Here is a 22145-nt window from a genome sequence, read left to right as displayed (position 1 = left end):
GAAACATGTAGAGAGACCCCAGATAAAGTGTTTCTTTTGTGAAGGGCCGCACAAAGTAAGAGAGTGCCCTATGAAGAATAAACTATCAGCATTGATGGAGGAGCAAGAACGCGTTCACGATGAAGCTCGATTGGGGTCGTTAAACTTACTTAGTGATGTTACCGCAAATTTTGATGAGACAAAGTCCGCGAAGAAAGGACGACTATTTGCGGAGACAAAAGTAAGAAACTGCATGGTTAAAGCTTTGTTGGATACGGGAGCCAACAACAATTTTCTGGAGGTAAAGGAGGCGGGAAGACTGGGGATCAAGTACACTAAGGAGAAAGGGTGGCTTAAAGCAGTCAACTCAGCACCAAGTGCAACTTATGGAGTTGCTCGTAATGTAAAGATCAACTTAGGGGAGTTGACCGGCCTTCTGGATTTCTCCATTATTGACATGGACGACTACAAAATGGTTCTAGGCATAGAGTTCATTGACAAGGTAAATTCCATCCTACTCCCTTCTGCAATTATGATGTACATTCTATAGCAAGGTAATACTCGCACAATACCTTTAACAAGAGAGAGCAAGAGAGAAGCTAGACACCTATCTGCCATGCAACTCTCAAAAGGTGCGGAGAATGCCTACCCATCATCTTTTGTCCCCGTAAAAGAAGCGTCCAAAGAGAAAATACCTCCAGAAGGTACAATTGTCCTAGAGAAATGTCATGATGTAATACCCATTGGATTATGAGAAAAATCCCACCATAAGAGAGAGGTGGATCATAGAGAAGAGGTAGTCAAATGTACTAAACCATCGGCGATGGTTCTTTATCGCACTAAACCTCCCAAATTGGAGGAATTAAAGAGGCAACCGGAGGAGTTTCTCTTCAAGGAAGAGAAGTGTGAAATAACCAAGACCGCCAAAAGAATGAAGAAATGGGTGGACAAGAAGAGAAAACACTTGGAGTTCGGAGGAAACCGAGTTATAGTAAAACTTCTCCTCCATCAAGAGAGACAATTTTCCAAAGTTCACAAGGGGCTTGTGAGGCAATACGAAGGCCCTTTCTTAGAGAAGAAATGTGTTGGAAATCCAGCATGTCGCTCAAAACTTTTATCTTATGTGGAGACACCATCCAGGCCTACAAGGAGGAAGCGACGAGGACGTCGCCAGATTGAGTGGGGAGAATGTCACGGCCCAATCTTCTTGGCCCAAGAAGAGGAGGCTTAAGGAGAATGTCACGACCCAATATTCCAAGCCCAAGAAGAGGAGGAGGCTTAAGCCCGCTTAAGCCCAACGCAAGGAATATTCTAGCTGGAACGCAGGTGCTTGATTAACGCATCACTAATTGAGAGTTGAAAGGCATGTTCTTGATTAGCGCATCACTGATTGATACTTAAAAGGAATGTCCTTGATTAGTCCATCATTGATTGACAATTAGAAGAAATCCCTAAATTAGTGCATCACTGATTGACATTTATAAGGAATGCCCTAAATTAGTGTGTCATTAATGTAATAGCTAGAATTAGTCCTATAAATACCTGTGAGGTATTACATTATAAATCACCAAGTATTCGAGTAATATAATATCATTCTTTGTAAAAGTTACTCTCTCTAGAATTCTTGTGTCAATTCTATTAAACGCCGAGTGTTGCGTCGAGTAAGGCTGACTATTTACTCGTTCTTGCGAAGATCGTAACTAGTGCCGCACAGATCATTAGTGAAAAGACTGAGCCCGTGACAAGTGATAAGGAAGAGTGACATAATGAATGTTGGGATTGTGGCGAGGGAATTCTTAATGAGGACCAACATACCACCTTTAGAAAGAAGTTTGTTCTTCCAAAGTGGACACCTATTTCTCATTTTCTCGATGATAGTATTCCAAATATCCTTGCAACTGGATTTTGCACCGAAGGGAAGCCGATATACTTTGATGGGAGAGAACCAATTCTGAACCCCAAAATTTTAACCAATGACTGAGTGTTATGAACGTTACCTATGGAAAAAAAATTCAGACTTGTCAATGAATTATCTACCTAAAAATTCGTTTTATATTTATACCCTTACCTAAATAACCTAATTAAAGAAGATTATTTGGCACCGTAGATCAAACAGTGCCTTATAATTTAACATTTCAGTGTAGACTTTGGATTCTGTGCACTATGATGTAGACATGGAAAGAAGATCGGACAAGAGTGGAGAGAAATGAAATGGAGGAGGAGGGTTTGTTGCATAGGGGAATTGGTTATATTTTTGGTCGGATTATTTGATTTCCATAATTCATACATTCAAACTGTAGATCATCTATTTGGAATTTAGTATGCTTTTTTGATAAAATGGTAGTAGAAACTAGCTAGTATATGGTACAATTACAATGTGTCGTAGTCTTGTTAATTATAACCGCGCTATGATGCAGACATGGAAAGAAGATCGAACAAGAGTGGAGAGAAACGAAAGGGAGGAAGAGAGTTTGTTGCATATGGGAATTGCTTATATTTTTTGTCGGATTATTTGATTTCCATAGTTCATACATTCAAACTGTAAATCATCTATTTGGAATTTAGTATGCTTTTTTGATAAAACTGTAGTAGCAACTACCTAGTATATGGTACAATTACAATGTGTCGTAGTCTTGTTACTTATAACTAGGTTTCGAGGAATTAATTTGTTGAATTATTAATTTCACCTCTTTTGGAGTATGGATATATCATTCTCTTTCTTCTTGATTTGTTTTGAAATGATATTAATAGAGTTTATATACAAATACAAATATATAATAACACAACATTATGTTCATATTAATTAAAACTCAAAAGCAAAGTAAAATATACATTAATTAGTTGCTATATAGAAGCCTTTTAAAGTATATATGAATAAAATATGTTCTTATCTAAATATTATTACATATTAAGACTATCAATTAGTAAGAAAATGAAAAAAAATAACTGTAAATCATCTATTTGGAATTTAGTATGCTTTTTTTTTGATAAAATGGTAGTAGCAACGAGCTAGTATATGGTACAATTACAATGTGTCGTAGTCTTGCTACTTATAATTAGATTTTGAGAAATTAATTTGTTGAATTATTAATTTCACCTCTATTGGAGTATGTATATATCATTCTCTTTCTTTATTAATATAGTTTATATACAAATATATAATAACACAACATTATGTTCATATTAATTGAAACTCAAAGGCAAAGTGAAATATACATTAATTATTTGCTATATAGAAGCCTTTTAAAGTATATATGAATAAAATATGTTCTTATCTAAATATTATTAGACTATCAATTAGCAAGAAAATGAAAAAAAAAATAACTGTAAATCATCTATTTAGAATTTAGTATGCTTTTTTGATAAAATGGTAGTAACAACTAGCTAGTATATGGTACAATTACAATGTGTTGTAGTCTTGTTATTTATAATTAGGTTTCGAGGAATTAATTTGTTGAATTATTAATATTAATTATTTGCTATCTAGAAGCCTTTTAAAGTATATATGAATAAAATATGTTCTTATCTAAATATTATTAGACTATCAATTAGCAAGAAAATGAAAAAAAAAAACTGTAAATCATCTATTTGGAATTTAGTATGCTTTTTGATAAAATGGTAGTAACAACTAGCTTAGTATATGGTACAATTACAATGTGTTGTAGTCTTGTTATTTATAATTAGGTTTCGAGGAATTAATTTGTTGAATTATTAATTTCACCTCTATTGGAGTATGGATATATCATTCTCTTTCTTTATTAATAGAGTTTATATATAAATACAAATATATAATAACACAACATTATATTTATATTAATTGAAACTCAAAGGCAAAGTGAAATATACATTAATTAGTTGCTATATAGAACCCTTTTAAAGTATATATGAATAAAATATGTTCTTATCTAAATATTATTACACATTAAGACTATCAATTAGCAAGAAGATGAAAAAAAAAATAACAATATGATAGCTGTGGGATTTGAACCACGCCCTTTCGGACCAAAGCCTAAATCTGGCGCCTAAGACCGCTCAGGCAAACTGTCATTAATGATAAAATTTCAATTGTGAAATAAGAAATATTGTTTGAAAACTTTGCAAAGATCAACTTACATTCCTTTCCTTCTTAAGTCTTTATATCTTGTTTTTGTAACTTCTTGATTCATCCACCTACCTTCATTGGTGCAAAATCTGTTATTTTTAGTTATCTTGAAAAAAAATGTCAATTTTAAGAAAAATTGGGGCAGGAGATACAAATAAATATTTTCTTTATTTTCCTTTAAATTCACGCCCTTTCAGACTATAGCCTATATCTAACACCTACTGCTTGGTCAAACTGTCCTTGTTGATATTAATTTTGAATTGTATATTAAGAAATAGTGTAACCAATGAACTAGAACTTAGACTATTACATTACTCGTCTTTCTAAAATCTTATTTGGCCCTAAGAGTATCGAGTTGTCATTCGCCACCGGAGGAGATGCCGTTTGAACAATGATTGTCGGTCCAATTTTTGGCCTTAATAGTGATATATGAAAAATAGGGTGAAGCTGACTTGTTGCGGAAAGTTCCAACTTATATGTAACTTTACTGATTTTCTGAATTATGTTGAAAGGTCTGTAATATTTGGCTGCCATTTTTGGTGAATCTAAATTGTTGGTACTTCATTTTCGATATTCGATAGTGTAATTGAAGCCTCGTAATTTCGTTAATCATTTTGTTGTAGGACCGTTGTGATTGTTTATTCTAATAAAACTTGAGATTTTGATAATCCGTTTGGATGATATAGTGATTGTCATATAAGTAAGCATTTCCCCACAGCCATGATAATTGTTAGCATTTCTTTTTCATACGTTAACCGACCTAGATGAGGCTTAAAAAGAGTCATGATCAGAAAATTTATTGGTCTCCCCAATTGAGATAATATTGCTCCAATACCAGCATAGCTAGCATAGGTCTCGGCCACCAATAGTAACGAAAAATCAGGAGGAGCAAGGACCGGAGTTGTCATCAACGTTGTTTTCAGATTTTTGAAACGATTGTAGAGCTTCTTCAGAAACTCTCAATTTTGTAACATTTTTGTCAATAGCTTCTTGATTCTACTAAAGTCACGAACGAATCTTTTGGCATTTGATTGTACAAATATCTTCCTTCTGAGTTTCCTCGGGTTCAATTTCCTCTATTTTTGCGAATATTTCTTTCATTTCTTCAATACCTTCCACAATACAGAATTGCGTCACTTTACACCTATGTTTTTTTGTAAATTTTTCTCTATACTTGAAACATAAGCAATTTTCCCTATGTGCTTGATACACAGTCCATTTATTCGATTGAGTGTTTACCTGGACTAATTTATTCTTTTCGTTCTACCAAGCAGATTTTCCAATATATTCTTTTGGCTCGTAGTCAGAGATCTTAACTGCATTGTCTATGTGTAATTTCCTTTCATCTACTTGTTGGCCTCTTCAATATTTTATTCATGTATTCTAGTTAGCTTCATTGTTTGATCCAATGTAGTTTGTTGAAGTAAAGACGCCACAACTTTCAATTATTCTCTCAATCCCCAATGAAATTTTGAATATAATATTGTTAATCTTGAGACGGTATATATCTCGAAGAGTTGTCTCTCCATTCCTGACAATTCAGTATATAATCTTTGAGTTCTCCCTTCACTTAATTGGTTAAATTCCACAGTGCTTTTCAAATAGTAAGCAACATATTCCACCTTGTAATTCTCAAAAAATCTAGTAACCTTTTTTTTGGGAAAAAATTAGACAATGGATTAAATATATAGCCCGCAAACACACTTAACCATTTAAATAAACGCAGAACTTGCCGCCTAATGAGCTTGAACTCAGAAACTTAGAGTTAGTATCCACCTCTTATTACCGCTAGACTAAAAGAGGGGATAAAAAAAATCTAGTAACCTTGGTTATACAGTCCTTGAGATTAATATTATCAAAATGAGGAAACTCCATCTTGGGTTATTTTGGTATAGAACCATCTTGAGTTCGGTTAGACTATCTCGAAAATGTATCATGTAATAGTGGCGTTGACAGAATCCCCGAAGAAGTAGGTTTCGATCCCCTTGGCATCTCATTTCTTGAACTTTTGAGCACACCTTCACTTGGTATCTGTGTTATTGGACCTTCACTAACATTATCATTAGAACATTCGGTTGACCGCTGTTTTAGAATGAACTACATTGTTTCATTCAAATTCACCATGTTCTTAGAGATTTCACTAAGATTCGACGAGTTTTTCAACTGCTCATTTTCCATAGCCTTGATCCATTTCTTCAATTCTTGGTCATTTCTTTGTTTGCCTCCAGCCGCTCTAGAATTTTATCCCCACCCTCTTTTGAATTCATTGATCTTGTATTTGTCATTAAGAAAGAGATGATCTCATACCAAGTGAAGTATTTTGACAATTTGATAGCAATTGTAGTGTTTTGATAATTAGAGATAAGTAAATGTAACTAGATAGAAGAATGTAGATGAGAATAAAGAAGAATAGAAGATTAAGATTAGAAAAAAATGAACAATAAAGATAAAATGAAATATTAAAGACTCAAGGCATATTCGTAATAAGTAAGAAAGCATAATCGTACAATAGTACAAATATCCAAAACCTGCTAAAATAAGAGAATATGTCAAATGATATATATAGTCATCCACGAAGACATTAAAATAATTAAGTAAAACGTTATTTAAAATAAGAGTGTGTCATCATAGGGGAATTATCATAGGGGAATTGGTTATATTTTTGGTCGGATTATTTAATTTTTAGACCATCTCCAACTGAAAACTCCATTTTCAAACCCATTTTGTTCAAAATGTCACATCAAACATTAATTATTTTTAACCGAAAAATTCATTCTCAAACCCAAAAGAATATTTTTATAATATTTTTCCTTACATCAACTTTTATAACTTTTTAATATCACTCATATATTTTACAATGTTACAAATTACAACATAGTATTATTTTAAATTTAATTGTAAATTAATTATATAATAGTAAATTATACATAAAAATTTTATAAATAAAAATTCATTAAAAATCTAAAATTACAATACAAAAGCTAAAAAATACATCTGATATTGAATAAAAAAAATCGTACAAATAAAAATGAGATAATTTTTCAAATGTTGAAATTGGTGTATTCCTCCCACAAATGATCAATCAATGCATTTCGAAGTGTAATGTGATCATCTTTATTTCTAATTTTTTTTTATCGAGACGTGAATTCTGTTGGGTCAAATTATTTTGACTAAGTGTTGAAATAGTTTGACTATTGACATTTGGATGATGAATGGATATCTATGCATCTAATTATTTTTTATGCAGGTGTATCGAAATCATATTACATTTGATTTGGTCCTAATGAGGTTCATTAGTCTGATTTGACTTTAGATACACGAAGTTAGACGTGTAGTCTAACTGAAGAAAGTTAGACGTGCAGTTTAACTAGCGAATTTAGACGTGTAGTCTAACTAAGCGGTGTTGGACGTGCAGTCTAACTAGTGAAATTAGACGTGCAGTCTAACTCGTGGAGTTAGACGTGCAGTCTAACTCGTGGAGTTAGACGTGCAGTCTAACTCGTGGAGTTAGACGTGCAATCTAATGGAGAGAGAAGTTAGACGTGTAGTCTAACTGAGCGGTGTTAGACGTGCAGTCTAACTAGTGAAAGTTATACGTGCAGTCTAACTCCTTCAGACTATTCTGAAGTGGACTCGTAATTAGACGTGCAGTCTAATGGAAAGAGAAAGTTAGACGTGCAGTCTAACTCCTTCAGATTAGTCTGAAGTGATTGTAATTAGACGTATAGTCTAATCTCATTAGACCAGGTGGTCTAATGAATCCTGTTATTAGATGGGGACGTCTGATTTCATTAGACGATGTCGTCTAATTGAAATACGTCTAATGCCATGCTTAAGTAGTTGATTGAAGCTAGCACCCGCCTACCCACGTGCTCTAGCTGTATGCTACTCCTGCTCCATTTTCTAGTGAAGATCAGTACAACAGCCAACTGCAACCAATCAACCAATGCCACGTAAGCGAATATTCTTCAGATTATTTGTTTTGCAGGTATATCTCTGAAGAATATTCGGCACACTACCTATTGTGTACGGCCAAGATCCTTGTATTCAGAGTCTGTTGTGTACTATGGAGGCGTTTCAATGGAAGCTCTCCACGTGCCATCATGAAGATTCAACCGTTAGTACCTGTTCCTTATTTAATGAATCTAAAGGACAACGGACAATCTCTCGATCTCTCTTGCTCACATTCTAAGAAGAATCTCTGAAATTACTGAGAAATCAAGCTTTTGAATATTCAAAATGTTAGTTGTTTTCCTGATTTACTGTGTGTTAGTCAAGAGTGAGTTAGAATCAAAGCATCATTTTAGTTGAGTGATATTCATCATATTGTAAGTTGAACAGAGTCTGTTCTGTTCAATAGTGAGCTATTTGTGCAAACAGTATTTGATTCAAAGAATATTATAGTGAATCCTTCCGGTGGTTAGAAGAAGGGGTGACGTAGAAGAGTTTGCTCTGAACATCCATAAACAAAACGTTGTTGTTTCTTTCTGTCATCTTCTCATTCTTAATCCTAAGCTTCAAACCTAAGTAAACATTTCCGCACTTGATTCAGTTTCAAGTGTTTACAAGGGTTTGCGTAGAATAGAAAGTGAATTAAATCCTTAATAAGATTTCTTTCAAACCGTTTTTCCTAAGCCTTCATCAATCGTCAGACCCCCGTCTCTATTGATAAAGTCGATCCTATCAATTGGTATCAGAGTTTTGTTTCTATTCTCAAGCTTTTCCTGAAGAATGTCGACCATAACCAAAGATGTCAGTGCAACCGCCATTCCAATATTCTCTCGAGAAAACTATATCGTATGGAAGAAGAGAGTTCGTGCTCATCTTTCTTCTCTTCATGACGACATGTGGAATGTAATCATAGAGGGTCCTATAAGGATCGATAAGGAGAAATCCAAATGGACAGTGAAGAAAAGAGGTAGAACAACCTCAACAACATGGCTCTTGATGTTCTGTACAGATCTCTCGATGACAGCATGTTCAACTACATTATCAAGTGTGATATTGCTAAAGAGGTCTGGGACAGACTCACCCAACTGTGTGAGGGCAACGAGCAAATCAAGGAAAACAAGATCATGGTTTCCACTCAACAGTGTTACAGTTTCAAGATGCGCCCTAGTGAAACAATGAACGAGTTCGACACCAGATTCAGCAAGATTGCCTCCTCCTTATTTATCCTTGGCAAGACCTATAGCAAAAAGGAGCTTGCTATTAAGGTCATGCGTGCTCTTCCGAGGGAATGAGACATAAAGACGATGGTTATGAGGGAATCCAAAGATCTCAAAAAGATCTCTCTCTTCGACCTGTTTGCTGATCTCAAGGCCTATGAGTTCGAGCTGAACTGTAGGATTGAGGAAGATCAATCCACATCCATTATCATTGCCAAAGCTCTGGTGACTACTGAAGAGCCACTTGTAGCTACTGATGTGAAGATGGAAGCACAACAACTGAGCAGCGATGTCATGTCTCTTTTCGTGAAAAAGTTTGACGACTTCATGAAGAAGAGCAACCCTAACTCAAGCTCTCTTCAAATTCCAATGATAATAAGAAATCAAAGACTAATGTAAAATGTTATAATTGTGGTATTGCAGGTCATTACCAATCGGAATGCAGGAAACCTAAGCGTGTAGATAAGAAGGATGATGAAAAGGAGCTGAAGGCTTTTATAGCAAGAGATGGAAAGAACAGACGAAGCATCCATGACTCTTACTTCTCATCCAGTGATAGTAATGACGAAGAAGTGGCTTGCTTCATGGCAAGAGAAGATGAAGAACAGACTCAGGAAACTGAGGTATTTGATTCCTCTTCTGAAAGATTTTCAAGGGAATAACTGGTAGCTACACTAAATGACATGGTCATTGAGTACAGAAAGCTAGCAGAATCCCTAAATGAAACAAAATCATCACCTGAAGTATATTAACCAGTTTTATCTTAACTTTGATAGATTTCATTTGGTGGAAAACATGGAGGTTGAAGAATGTCCACCCCTTATCCGCAAATATTTTAAGGGTAAAATGAATGTTAGATTGAAAGAGCTTGAAGCCATTTTCGTTGAATGCTCTGATAAGGAGGATTCATGGAAGATGGGGCTCATATTCCTCATTTACCAGTATCTGTTCGCATCTGATAATAGGAGGAATGTAAGTTTAAGAATCTTTTGAATGGTGGAGGACATGGAGATGTTCCTCCAATTTCCATGGGGAAATGTGTCATTCAGAGAAACCCTGCAGGGTATTGACAAAGATATGAAACACCTCCGTGTGTTATATCTCGCCAAGAAGAAAACTTGGGACAAGAAAAGCGTCTATGATGTCGCTTATACTTTACATGGGTTCGCACTAGCCTTCCAAGTGTGGACCTTTGAGCTTATCAATACATTCGTCCCCAAATTTGCTAAAAGGACACAGTAAGATCCTACAAATCCAAGGATAGTGCTCTATACATCCTACAAGAATTATCCTCTACAGGAGGTATTCACAGCCCTTTAGAAGTGCAATGTTCTAAGCAAAATTGATGAGTCTGAGGAGGAGAAGCGGAAGTACTCTAGCTTTGAAGATATGAGAGGCAACGTTTATAATGAATTCTTTGAATTGGATGGGAGAAGGAGAAAGATTGAAGGTTGTGAAGAAGATGAAAAAGATGAAAGGACTCCCAAACTGTCAGCCAAGAAGAATAGACTTATTAGTCCCAAGCTCCCTGAAGTTAACGATGAAACTAGCCAAGACAACTCTCAGCAAGTCCCTTCTGCGACGACTCCTCAAACTGATAAAGACAATTTTACATCTTGTGCACCCAATCGAGTGTCTCAAGCCCATACTGATGCTAAACTTGATGAACTGACAATGAATGTAAATGAGATTAAACTGAAATCAAGCTCATTAAGGACAATCAACAACTTATAATCACATTATTGGGGGAAATAAATGAACAAAAGAATGGTGGAGGAGAATAAAAAGAAGAGGCAGGTACTGATGCACTTGATACTGAGAAGAGGACGAAGAGAAAGAATGATGAGGTTGCACTTGATACTGAGAAGGGGACGAAGAGGAAGAATGATGAGGTGATGAACAAGAGGAAGAATGATGAGGAGAGGAAGCAGGATGAGGAGATGAAGAAGAGGAAGCATGATGAGGTTGATGAGATTAAGAGAAAGAAGGATGAGAGGAAGGAGAGGCTGATAAAGTTGTCCAAGAAGAGGAAGGATGACGAGTTGGCCAAGAAGGAGTTGGCCATGAAGAAGAGGAAGGATGAAATGGCCAAGAGGAAGGTAGATTTGCGTACCACGCACCACCCCCACGCACAAAACACCACCTACACACCACACACCACCCACGCACAACGCACCACCCACACACAACGCCCATGCACAACGCACCATCCAGGCACAACGCCAACACACAACACACCACCCACGCACTATTCCCACGCACAACGCACCACTTCCACGCCCAACCCCACACACTCTCCCCACGCACAATGCACCACCCACACACTATCCCCACGCACAATGCACCACCCACGCACCACACACGCACTACACACTATCCCCACACACCACCCACGACCTAGCCTAAATGTATATTAATCTGATTTTTTATTGTGCAGGTGGAAGAGGAGGAAGAGGATGAAGATGAGGAAGATGAGGAGGATGAGGAGCCCACACCCCAAACCCCACGCAAATTACAATTTGATTAGAATATTGAGGAGGAGGAGGAGAATACTAAGGATAAGACTGAGGAGAAGACTGAGGAGAATAAGAAGGAGGAGATTGTTGAGAAAATTGAGGAGAAGACTACAGAGATTATTGAGAAGGAGGATGAGAAGACTGAGAAGAAGAGTGAAGAGAATAAGGAGGAGGAGAAGATTGCAGAGGTGGAGGAGGAGAATATTGCAGAGGTGGAGGAGAAGACTGTAGAGGTGGAGGAGATTGTGGAGAAGGAGGTGATTGTGGAGAAGAAGAAGGAGGAGATTATGGAGAATAAGGAGGATAATGTGAAAAAAATGTCTCCTTCACAATTTAGAGGAAAATCATTTCGGAGAAAGAAGTCGAAAAAATTGGAGTACTACACCGACCCTAGTGGGAAAGGGTTTAAACTTAATAATTCGGTTACGGTTAATCCTATGTTACAATATGACGAGGAAAAGATGAAGGAATTGAAGAAATGGTTGAAGAGTAAGGATAAAGACTTCAAGAATTTGAGTACTTACGAAACAAATTGTTCTTTATTTAACAGATTTCTCACGCCTCAAAAATGGTTACACGATATGGTAAGTATTTTTGTTCATTATTTTTGTGTAAGTATCTTTGGACTTGCGCCCCACGCACCACCCTTGCGCCCCACGCACTCTCCCCACGCACAACGCACCACCCCCACACACAAGTCCACGTCTAACCCCACGCCCAACCCCACGCACCACCCTTGCACCCAACACACAACGCACCACTCCCACGCCCAACCCCACGCACTCTCCCCACGCACAATGCACCACCCTTGCTCTTGCTTAATCAATAGTTTTTTCGCATGAGATAGATGCAATATGTTACCTGATGAAACGAAGGGTTGCGGAGTTTCCTAAGACATATCCAAAGAATTTCTCAATTACTGACTCTCATCTCTCTCAAAAGTTCGCGAAGCACCATCATATGTTTGTCCTGAATCCTGCAGGCTTCAAGTTCGACGATTTCATGGAATATGTAATTGGTGATGAAGAAAGATATTTGTATCATTGGAATCTTGTTGATATGATATATGTACCTATGAACCTGAAGCAGAAGCATTGGGTCCTGTGCTAGATTCATCTACAAGATTGATGCATATACGTATATGAATGCGAACAAAAAATCTTCCCAAAGGATGTATATGACGACTTCATGAAATCAATGTGTGAAATGATGCCATACTTGCTTGAATTTGGATTCACCTTGGTGGAAAAGGCCAGGATTCTGTGGTTCAACTTGGAGAAGATGTCATATTCCATAATACCACACCCAACAGTCCCAAAGACAACTAAAAGTGGGGACTATGGTGTTTTTACTATTATGCATTTGGAATATCTTACTACCTCATTGGATGTATCAAATGTGGTCACCAAACAAATGACTTTTAGGAGAAAGAAATGGGCAGTAAGGTTATTCCACCAAATTGTAGACCCCTAATCTAAATTGAATAGATATAAATTTTTGTTATGAATAAAATTACATTTTGTTATGAAATATTTGTTATGAAATATAAATTGTAAAGAAGCATTCCAATACAATCAATATTGTTCAAAAATAAAACACCACGCCCAAGCCCACGCCCAGCACCACGCCCCACGTCCAAGCCCACGCCCAAGCCCATGATTGTGCTTGCCTCACATTCTCTTGCCTCGTCAAAATTGAGCATGCGTGTTCATTTACTAATTTTCGAATCTCAAACATCTTCTGGAATTTTTCTTTCACAGCACGCAATCTCCACTTGCAGTTCTCATTCACATATTTCACAAACCAAAGATCTTTTGTTGACTTTTCGACTTTGAATTCAAAATGATTAGCCATCGCATATCTATGCACCCTCAATTGAAGTTCTTTTTTGTCCTCAAAAAACGTACCCACTTCCAATCCGCTTTCAAGGGTTAATTGAGCATGTGTTTCAACCTAGACTAGTTCAAATGAATCAAGCAACTCAATATGACTGGATGTTTTCCTCATAGGGGAAGTGATGTCAGGGTACAAAAGGAGGGGTACTAGCAACCAATTCACCCGGACGCAAACATGGGACTTGTTGTTCTTCATCTGCATGGTGTATGTCATTTTGACTTTGTAAGACATCCTGCTCAAATATAGGGAATTCAGGAACCTCTTCTCTTTGGATTTCATTAGTTGGGAATTCAAGAACCTACTCATAGTTAATAACATTAAACCGACATACTACTACAATTAATAATAATAAGATAATACCATAAACGTAAAGAATTGTTATTAGATTATCAATGATATTAACTATTATTAGTAGTGAAGAAATTTAATTTTAAAAATTGTTGACTCACACTAAGAGTGTGATGTTTAATAAAAAATATCTTATTAGAATACATTCGTGTTTTCGAAATTATGTTAGAAATTATTAAATTATGTTTCCGGACCTTATTCTTAATATTTATATATTCTTTAAATTTTTTTTAACAAATTCGTCAATGGATTAAACCGACAGAACCGATCTTTTAACCGTTCAAATAGAACCGATCAAATCGACGGTTGAAATTTAATAAACCGACAATAACGATTTAGATATGTATTTTGGTTAATAAACCGACAAAACCGAACCGCATACCCTTAATACAAAAATAAAATAACATATAACATTTGGAGATGTGTCATGAAGTGAAACTAATGTATGATTTTAATAGTTTTATCAAGAAAAGAAAATATAGGTTAAAAGTTTAATATAAATTTATGAATAAAATATTCCCTTTAAACGGTAAAAGTTAAGTTTTAACTATTAAGGGGGTTAAAATAAAAAATATTAGGATAAATAAAATGATTCACCGCCTCCTCCTCGAATAACCGGCACGTGAATCCTACACTACGTGTTCTATATTTTAAAACTATAAATACAAGGAAGCCGTTGTTTGTATCTTTCATATTAATTTTTCTTTTCTCGGAGTTGGACTCCGATGACGATTTTGAGTTAGAAGACTTTATTCAACAGGCATGTGGTGTTTGATTCCATTTTTTCTTCTATCGTCCTTGAATGACCAATTGCACTTTTCGGCGATTCTCGACAAGTAAGGCGATCCGTCTTTTTCTTCTTTCAATTAAATTTATAGGATTTGATTCAATCGTTATCGTTAGTGTGTCCTTCAATTTTTAGAATCTGATTCCATCGTTATCGTTAGTGTCTCCTTCAATTTATAGAATCCGATTCAATCGTTAGTGTCTCCTTCGATTTTTTCTTCACAAGTTTCCCTCTTCTGCAACATTTATAGAATAAGATTCAATCATTGTGGATCCCAATAACAAGCAATACAGAGATGATCTTTGTTAATTTTAAAATAAAAAATCACAGATACGTTTTATTTTTTTTGTTGTTTGAATGATTTTTATTTTCCATGTTACATACTTGATTGCATATTAAATCATATCCGAATGTCTTCCTATGCAGCCGCCGCTGTTAGTAAGAATGGTTAAAATTTATTCTCACAGCTTCCCTTATTTGGTCCTGTTTTTATATTTGATGATATTGTCTTATTACATGTATAATAAACTTTTGTATTTCTTCATCTCTCTGTACGATCCTTGTACTTCACTTGGCCAAATTGATGTGATTGTTCTTGTATATTCTACTAAGTCTGTTGTTGTGTCCCGGTCTACAAAGAGGGCACAAACCAAACAAAATCTTTAATAGTAACCAGTATTAGCAAGGAGGGAGAATTATGATAGAAGAGAATAAATATAGACGAGATAGATTGAGAATAAGAACGGAGGGGCTGAGCCCCATTCCATTAGGAAGAAATTAGAAATTATTACATCATATTTGCCTATCTATTTATACTACTTCATGTACCTTCCCAGGTCACAACGTTTGTCATTCCCCTATTGTACATTATGGTATAGTTGAATCCAAATAACTCTGATAACCATGATTGTTGCAAGACTGTAGTGATATTTTTCTCCATCAGAAACTTCAAACTTTTTATCTTGGTAATGAAAATACTTACCATAAAGGTAATTTCTTTACTTAGATAATGCCATTAATACTATTTCTTCTCGTAGGTAGAGAATCATAATGTGTCTTAGCCAGTGATTTGCTCAGATATGCGATGGGTATTCTTTTCTACATCAATACTGCGCCAATGCTGGCATCTTTTTCTACTTTGAGATCAATCGAAAAATCAGGTAATACTACTATCGGAGTGGTGGTTAGAGCCTTTTTTCAAAGTTTTAAATGTCTTCTCTGCATCTTCAGTCCATTTAAACATACCATTCTTGAGTAAAACCATGTAATGGTTTGTTAATAGTTCCAAGCTGCATACGAATCTTCGATAATACCCTACCCAAAATAGCCTCTTAATGCTTTGATGCCCAAGAAATGACCTAGATATTCATGCTTCTTTAATCCAAATAAGCATTTTGATCAATTTATCAATAGACTGTTTTTTTTAGAATTTTCATAATTTTCTCAAAATACCTTAGATGTAATTTCATATTAGAACTGTATATAAGAATATCATAAAAAACATACTAATAATACCTTTCCTTGGCCATTCTCAAAAATATTTCAATTATTAATACTTAGAATGTTGTAGTTGAATTTGATAATCCGAATGTCATTATTCTGAATTCATACACTCATTCTGAAAAAAGTCTTGTGAATGTCATCTTCTCTCACCATTATTTGATGATAATACGCACATAAGTCGCGGTTGATGAAAATACTTGTTTCATGAAGCTCATTTAGTAAATCGTCCACTAGTACATGTATAGGGTACTTATCTAGTTATCCTTGATTGTGATTTCATTTAGTTGTATGTAGTCTACACAAAACATCCATGTTCCATCTTTTTTTCTTAACTAGAATAACCGGAGAAGCAAATAAACTTAATATTGTTTCTTATAAACACAACACTCTTTATCTCTACTACAAAGCCCCTTTCTCGGTGAAGCTCTCTTCTAATGAACATCTCCAATGGAGGCTGCCATGTTCAGCCTACTGCTCAAGTCCCAGACTCTTGCTCCATGGCTGAAAACACATTTAGATGCCTAACCTCTCACAATCTCTTCATTCTTTGTCTAAATTCGTTACCCCACATTTGGCTGCCATGAGAATTATGATAGAAGAGAATAAATATAGACGAGATCGATTGAGAATAAGAACGGAGGGGCTGAGCCCCATTCCATTAGAAAGAAATTAGAAATTATTACATCATATTTGCCTATCTATTTATACTACTTCATGTACCTTCTTGGGTCACAACATTTATCATTCCCCTATTGTACATTATGGTATAGTTGAATCCAAATAACTCAGATAACCATGTTTGTTGCAGGACTGTAGTGATATTTTTCTCCATCAGAAACTTCAAACTTTTTATCGTGATAATGAAAATGCTTACCATAAATGTAATTTCTTTACTTAGATAATGCCATTAAAATTCATTTATATATATACTCTTTTCATATAAGATTATACTGTTGCTCGTATGGATAAAAACACAAAATTCCAGAAAGATTAGAAACAATATCACTTGTCAATTAAATTAAATGATGAATGTCTCGAGGAATGTGCATTATGTATCTCTTCATACTAGTATAAACTCTCAAAAATTTGTTGTGTGATTTAAATAAATAATTAAAGAATATTTTTATTTTAATAAACATATTATAGAATGAATGCGAAAAGTATAACTGTTCATTAAACATTAAACATTAAACATTAAACATTAAAGGACTTCATCTGTTGCTCATATAGTCATTTTTGTTGTTGATATTTGCTTTTATTCATAATTTATAATCACATTTTTTTTTTTTTTTTTTTTTTTTGTCTTTTTACCCATTTTTGTAAACTTCTTAAATTAAATTTCAAACGCAAGGGTTGTTTTAAAGGGGTAAAAAAAAATACTAATTATGAGAAATTTTAAATAGATAGTTATTAGAATATAAAAATAATAATAATTGTTTCAAATAAATATTATTTAAACTGTATAACAATAATAAAAAAAAAAGTAATAAGCTAGAGTTGATAATGATTTTAGCTTAATTTATATTAACACAACAAAAGCTTTTCTGTCAAATAATATTTCTGTACTACGAAAAAATCTTATGAGATATAATTAAATATTTTATTTTTTCTTTCAGATTGACAGATAAGTTTTCTTAGTTTTTTTAATTTAATTATTTATATTATATTATTTTACTATGTCTAAATGTTAAAAAAAACTAATTGATTGGGGGATGATTGTTGGACTTATGGCTGAATATTAAACAAATAATTAATTAAAATTGGAATGTCTAAATATTTATTTATTCTTCTACTAGTTGACTGTTTTTGTATACAATTTAGGATTGATAATGTGAATTCAAAAAACAGAGAAAGAAAGAATCTAACAAATATGGGCATAATTTAGCGAATGAAATCATGTGAAACTGTTATTTGTCACTTACATATATATGAAATCAACCAATTTTCAGACAATATGTATGATTCATCTATCTATCTAGAGGCTGTACGATCCATTAATCTTATTATTAGCACTAGAGATGAAGATGGCTAGGGTTTGCCCTTATAAATCGATGGTGGTGAATTTTGGGCCGTTGGATAAACTGAATAGATCGTGGCCATTGGATTCTATTGAATAAAATACGGGCTTTTGTAAGCCCTGGATCACTTTTATATAAACTCACCCCTTAAGTTTTACAGGCCCACCTTTATTTAGTAAAGGTTTAAATAATCGATTCAGATCTTCTGCTACCGATTGCTGTGTTCCCCTGTGGCGGACCAATCAGATTGCAGTATTATTATTTTAATAATAAATCAATCTGGGGAGGAGACAGAGGGAGGGAGAATCCGGAATCCGGGTTTCGGCCCAGGTTCACACAAGACGCCGTTAACGGCAGCGCCTGTTAACGCCAGGAAATTAATATAATAATCATATGATACCCAAATAAGATATCTTCGCTCAGGGCACCGTGTTAGAGGGAAGGGTGAGATGCGATGGGAGCGAAGATCTACACGCCCGTTGCCATGACCCTCATGTAAACCCCCCATATCCACCCATGAGAAGACCGCTTGCCGTTCATGAAAATACACTTACACGTCTATGTAAAGACCAAAATGACAGGGATTTTATATTTCAGTTTATTAAATATTAATTTAATTATTGAAAATCGAATGCAGCGATATAATATTCGCTTCAATTAATTCAATCTTTTTTTTTCATTTAATTTTTTTGGCCTTCAGACACTCAGGAGCGAAGATATATTTGCTTCAATTAATTTTAATTAAAACCTCATGTAAACCCCCCCAACCCACCCATGAGAAGACCGTCTGCCTGCCATGGAAAGACAATTACCCGTCTATGTGAAGACCAAAATGACATGGATTTTATATTTCCGATTATTAATTATTAATTTCATTTATTAAAAATCTCATTCCGCAACCGAACAAATCTTCGCCTCAATTACTTGGCTATTTTATTTTTATTAATTTTATATTTCCGTTTGTTAATAAATGTTAATTCAATTAATTTTAAATGACATTCAGTAAACGACCAAATATTCGCTTTAATTTTGTTTTTCGAGTAGACGATTGAAAGCGAAGATTTCTTCTTTTTAAATATTTTTAGCCTGATGTTCATGTAAAACCCCCTCCCCTCCCATGAGAAAACAATTTGTCTGTCATGTAAATTCACTTACCCGTGCATTTACATCCCGCGAATAAATCTTCGCTTCGATGAATAGTTTTTATTTTCAATTTAATTTTATAATTTTTTTAAGAAGTTACGATATCAAACGAATATTTATTCGCTTCCATAACTAGTTGATATAATTTCAATTTCCCGCTACAAGCCGACTCTCCCTCAATTCCATAAGCAACTGTTCATATTCTTCTCTCTCTATCTCCCGGCGATAATCTAAACACTGAACGTCGAAACCCTAGATATTTCGTTTATACTACAAGGATTTCTTCTGAACATGTCGGGGAACCAAGGCAACAACATGGAAGTGGATCCCATCGACTCCCGAGAGGTCGTCTTGCAAGTTTGTAGGAGCATAAACGAAAACGAAACTGCCCCCACTCCTGCATCCAACGTCAATCCCAGCAATAAACCAGAGAGGTATGTTAATCTTATTGTGTTTATACTAATTTTACACATGTTTATTTCATTTATTTCGATTAATACTGATTTATGCTATCCCACCAAAAATAATGACTTCGAGGTTTAATACCTTTACATATGAAAGGAAGAGGAAGAGAAATCCGAAGACGAATACTAAGTCGTCATCGACTGCTGAATCAGTTTCCACAGTTGCTGTCGAAGCTACTGATGTTGCTGCAGGTACTGATGAGATTTTACCACCACCTTTTCCCCCTAAAAAAAACCCAATGTTATTCATACCTCCACTCCAACAGTCGATGAAGAGTTACCAGAACCACCCCCAGAAACCACTAATATTTCTCCGTCTACTACCCCATTCGATGAAGAGTTACCACCATCTCCCCAAAAAACCAAAACCATCAAGAAACGTAAACTGACATTTCTAACAAGATCATCACCTCATGGCCTCGCTCAACTTATTCCTAAATTGAGCGTAGAACAGAGGGAAGCCGTGAAGGAAATCGGGTTTGGTTCTCTTCTTACAATGGGCGTCTCCAAGTGCCTGGCTCATTTTTCCAGACACGTAATCCAATGTTTTGACCCGGAAAAGAGTTCTCTGGTATTGTCCAACGGTGATGAGATCCGTATCGATGAAGATCTCGTACAACTCGTGATGAACCTCCCTAGAGGGGAAATGAACGTAGTCGAGTCCGTTGGGTTGGACAAGACTAAGGACCCTGATTATTTTAATTTCTTGAGGGATTGGAAGACCAGATGGACCGGGGAAGACTCAAAAGCTCCCGAAACACTTTCTATGATCCCCAAGATATTAAGTAACACAAGTGCAGACAACGATTTCAAAATAGACTTCGTTGTCTTTGTTGTGTCAAGTTTTTTATGTCCAGTTCAAAATTCACGAGCCAGGTAAACATGTATTCAAACCTATTATATATCTAATTGTATTTGTGAATACTGACAAATGTATTTTTTTCATTTCAGGTTCAAAATTCTCAAATCCTTAATGGAGGTTGATAACATAAAGGAACTGAACTGGTGCCACTTTACACTACAACGATTGGTTGACAGTGTAAGAAGTTGGAAAGAAAAAGCAAGTAAAGATAAAAATCCATATTTCGATGGACCTATAACCCTTTTATTAGTAAGTATTGTTGCATCTCTTATATATGATTTATAGATATGTAATATTTTCTAACATGTTTCCCATTCCTTTACTCCAGATTTGCTACCTAGATGGTGTTTTTGTGGAAGGTGAACGTATCCCCTACGAAAGAAAATTTCCAATAATCTCTTGTTGGGATGACATCACCGTGTTAGAGTTTATCAACTTAGAAGTTCGTGTCGGTGGTTTTGGGCTGGGCAGGGCAAGGGCGCGCCTAGCAGTTAAACAACCCGAGAATCCAGTTGACTCGGTTGAAGTAAAAGAAGACGATAATGAGGTATGTGGAAACAATAAATTGACTCCCATTGTTCTTTATTATCCTGTTTTCAAGATTAATGAAATCTGTTTTTCATAATGTACAGATGTTGACATCCAAAATCCTGCAAACTTTTAAAGATACAGCCCAACAGCTGAATTACCTATCATGGGAGTTGGAGAAACGCAACATCGATCCGAAGCCCTTTTTTGAGGCCGGTTTCCTGAACCTCAGAGAGTCTGAAGGGTTCATGAAACACTTGAAGGTGGTGAACGATGGTGCGGTTCATGTAGGTGTGGAAGATCCTACAAGGGAGGCACTTGGGGACACTTTACAGTGTGCGGGCTTGAAAATCAATAGTCCCCGGGTTGATTTCACATGTGAGACTGCAGTGGAGGACCATGCAGACAATCCACCAGCACTGGTTGAACTGAATGATTTTGAGGATGCAGTGATGTCAAATCAAGAAAATCTATCAGATCACGTTGAACAGAATGATCTCGATGATGCCGTTCTGCCCAATGAAGCTCCGTCACCCCCTGTGCAACCGAAATATGTTGAGGATGTAGGTCAGGACATTGAAGATGAATCACTCCTTCTTGAACAGGAAGATGTAGAGGCTGTATTTCAACACATTCAAGCCAAGTCACCCCCTGCTCAGCAGGACGAACATGAGGATTCATTTCTGCCCAACAAAGATGACTCACCCAGTGTTGAACCAACTGATCATGAGGGTGAAGGGAAGGAACCGGATGGGGCACACAAAGTGCAGACAACCACTGTTGAAGACGATGATCAGGGTGAAGGGAAGGAACAGGTTGATGAACCAAAAT

General features: G+C 35.6%; 1 protein-coding gene across 1 annotated transcript in view; it reads left to right on the top strand.

Annotated features, from left to right (window-relative positions):
- Positions 1-94: 94 nt before the first annotated feature.
- The window catches only part of LOC124937949, a 36463-nt gene continuing 14412 nt past the window's right edge, over positions 95-22145 (top strand). Inside the window, exons 1-9 of the mRNA XM_047478324.1 lie at positions 95-280; positions 530-683; positions 9673-9801; positions 9919-9943; positions 10026-10221; positions 10312-10487; positions 10587-10929; positions 11073-11348; positions 11777-12349. Coding sequence (XP_047334280.1) covers positions 95-280; positions 530-683; positions 9673-9801; positions 9919-9943; positions 10026-10221; positions 10312-10487; positions 10587-10929; positions 11073-11348; positions 11777-12349 — 2058 coding nt within the window. The remainder of the gene's footprint in view (positions 281-529; positions 684-9672; positions 9802-9918; positions 9944-10025; positions 10222-10311; positions 10488-10586; positions 10930-11072; positions 11349-11776; positions 12350-22145) is intronic.

The sequence above is a fragment of the Impatiens glandulifera genome, chromosome 1 (genome assembly GCF_907164915.1).
Source record: "Impatiens glandulifera chromosome 1, dImpGla2.1, whole genome shotgun sequence".
Classification (NCBI taxonomy): domain Eukaryota; kingdom Viridiplantae; phylum Streptophyta; class Magnoliopsida; order Ericales; family Balsaminaceae; genus Impatiens; species Impatiens glandulifera.
The sequence above is the reverse complement of the archived record's forward strand: the minus strand, read 5'-3'. Positions and strand labels throughout refer to the sequence as shown.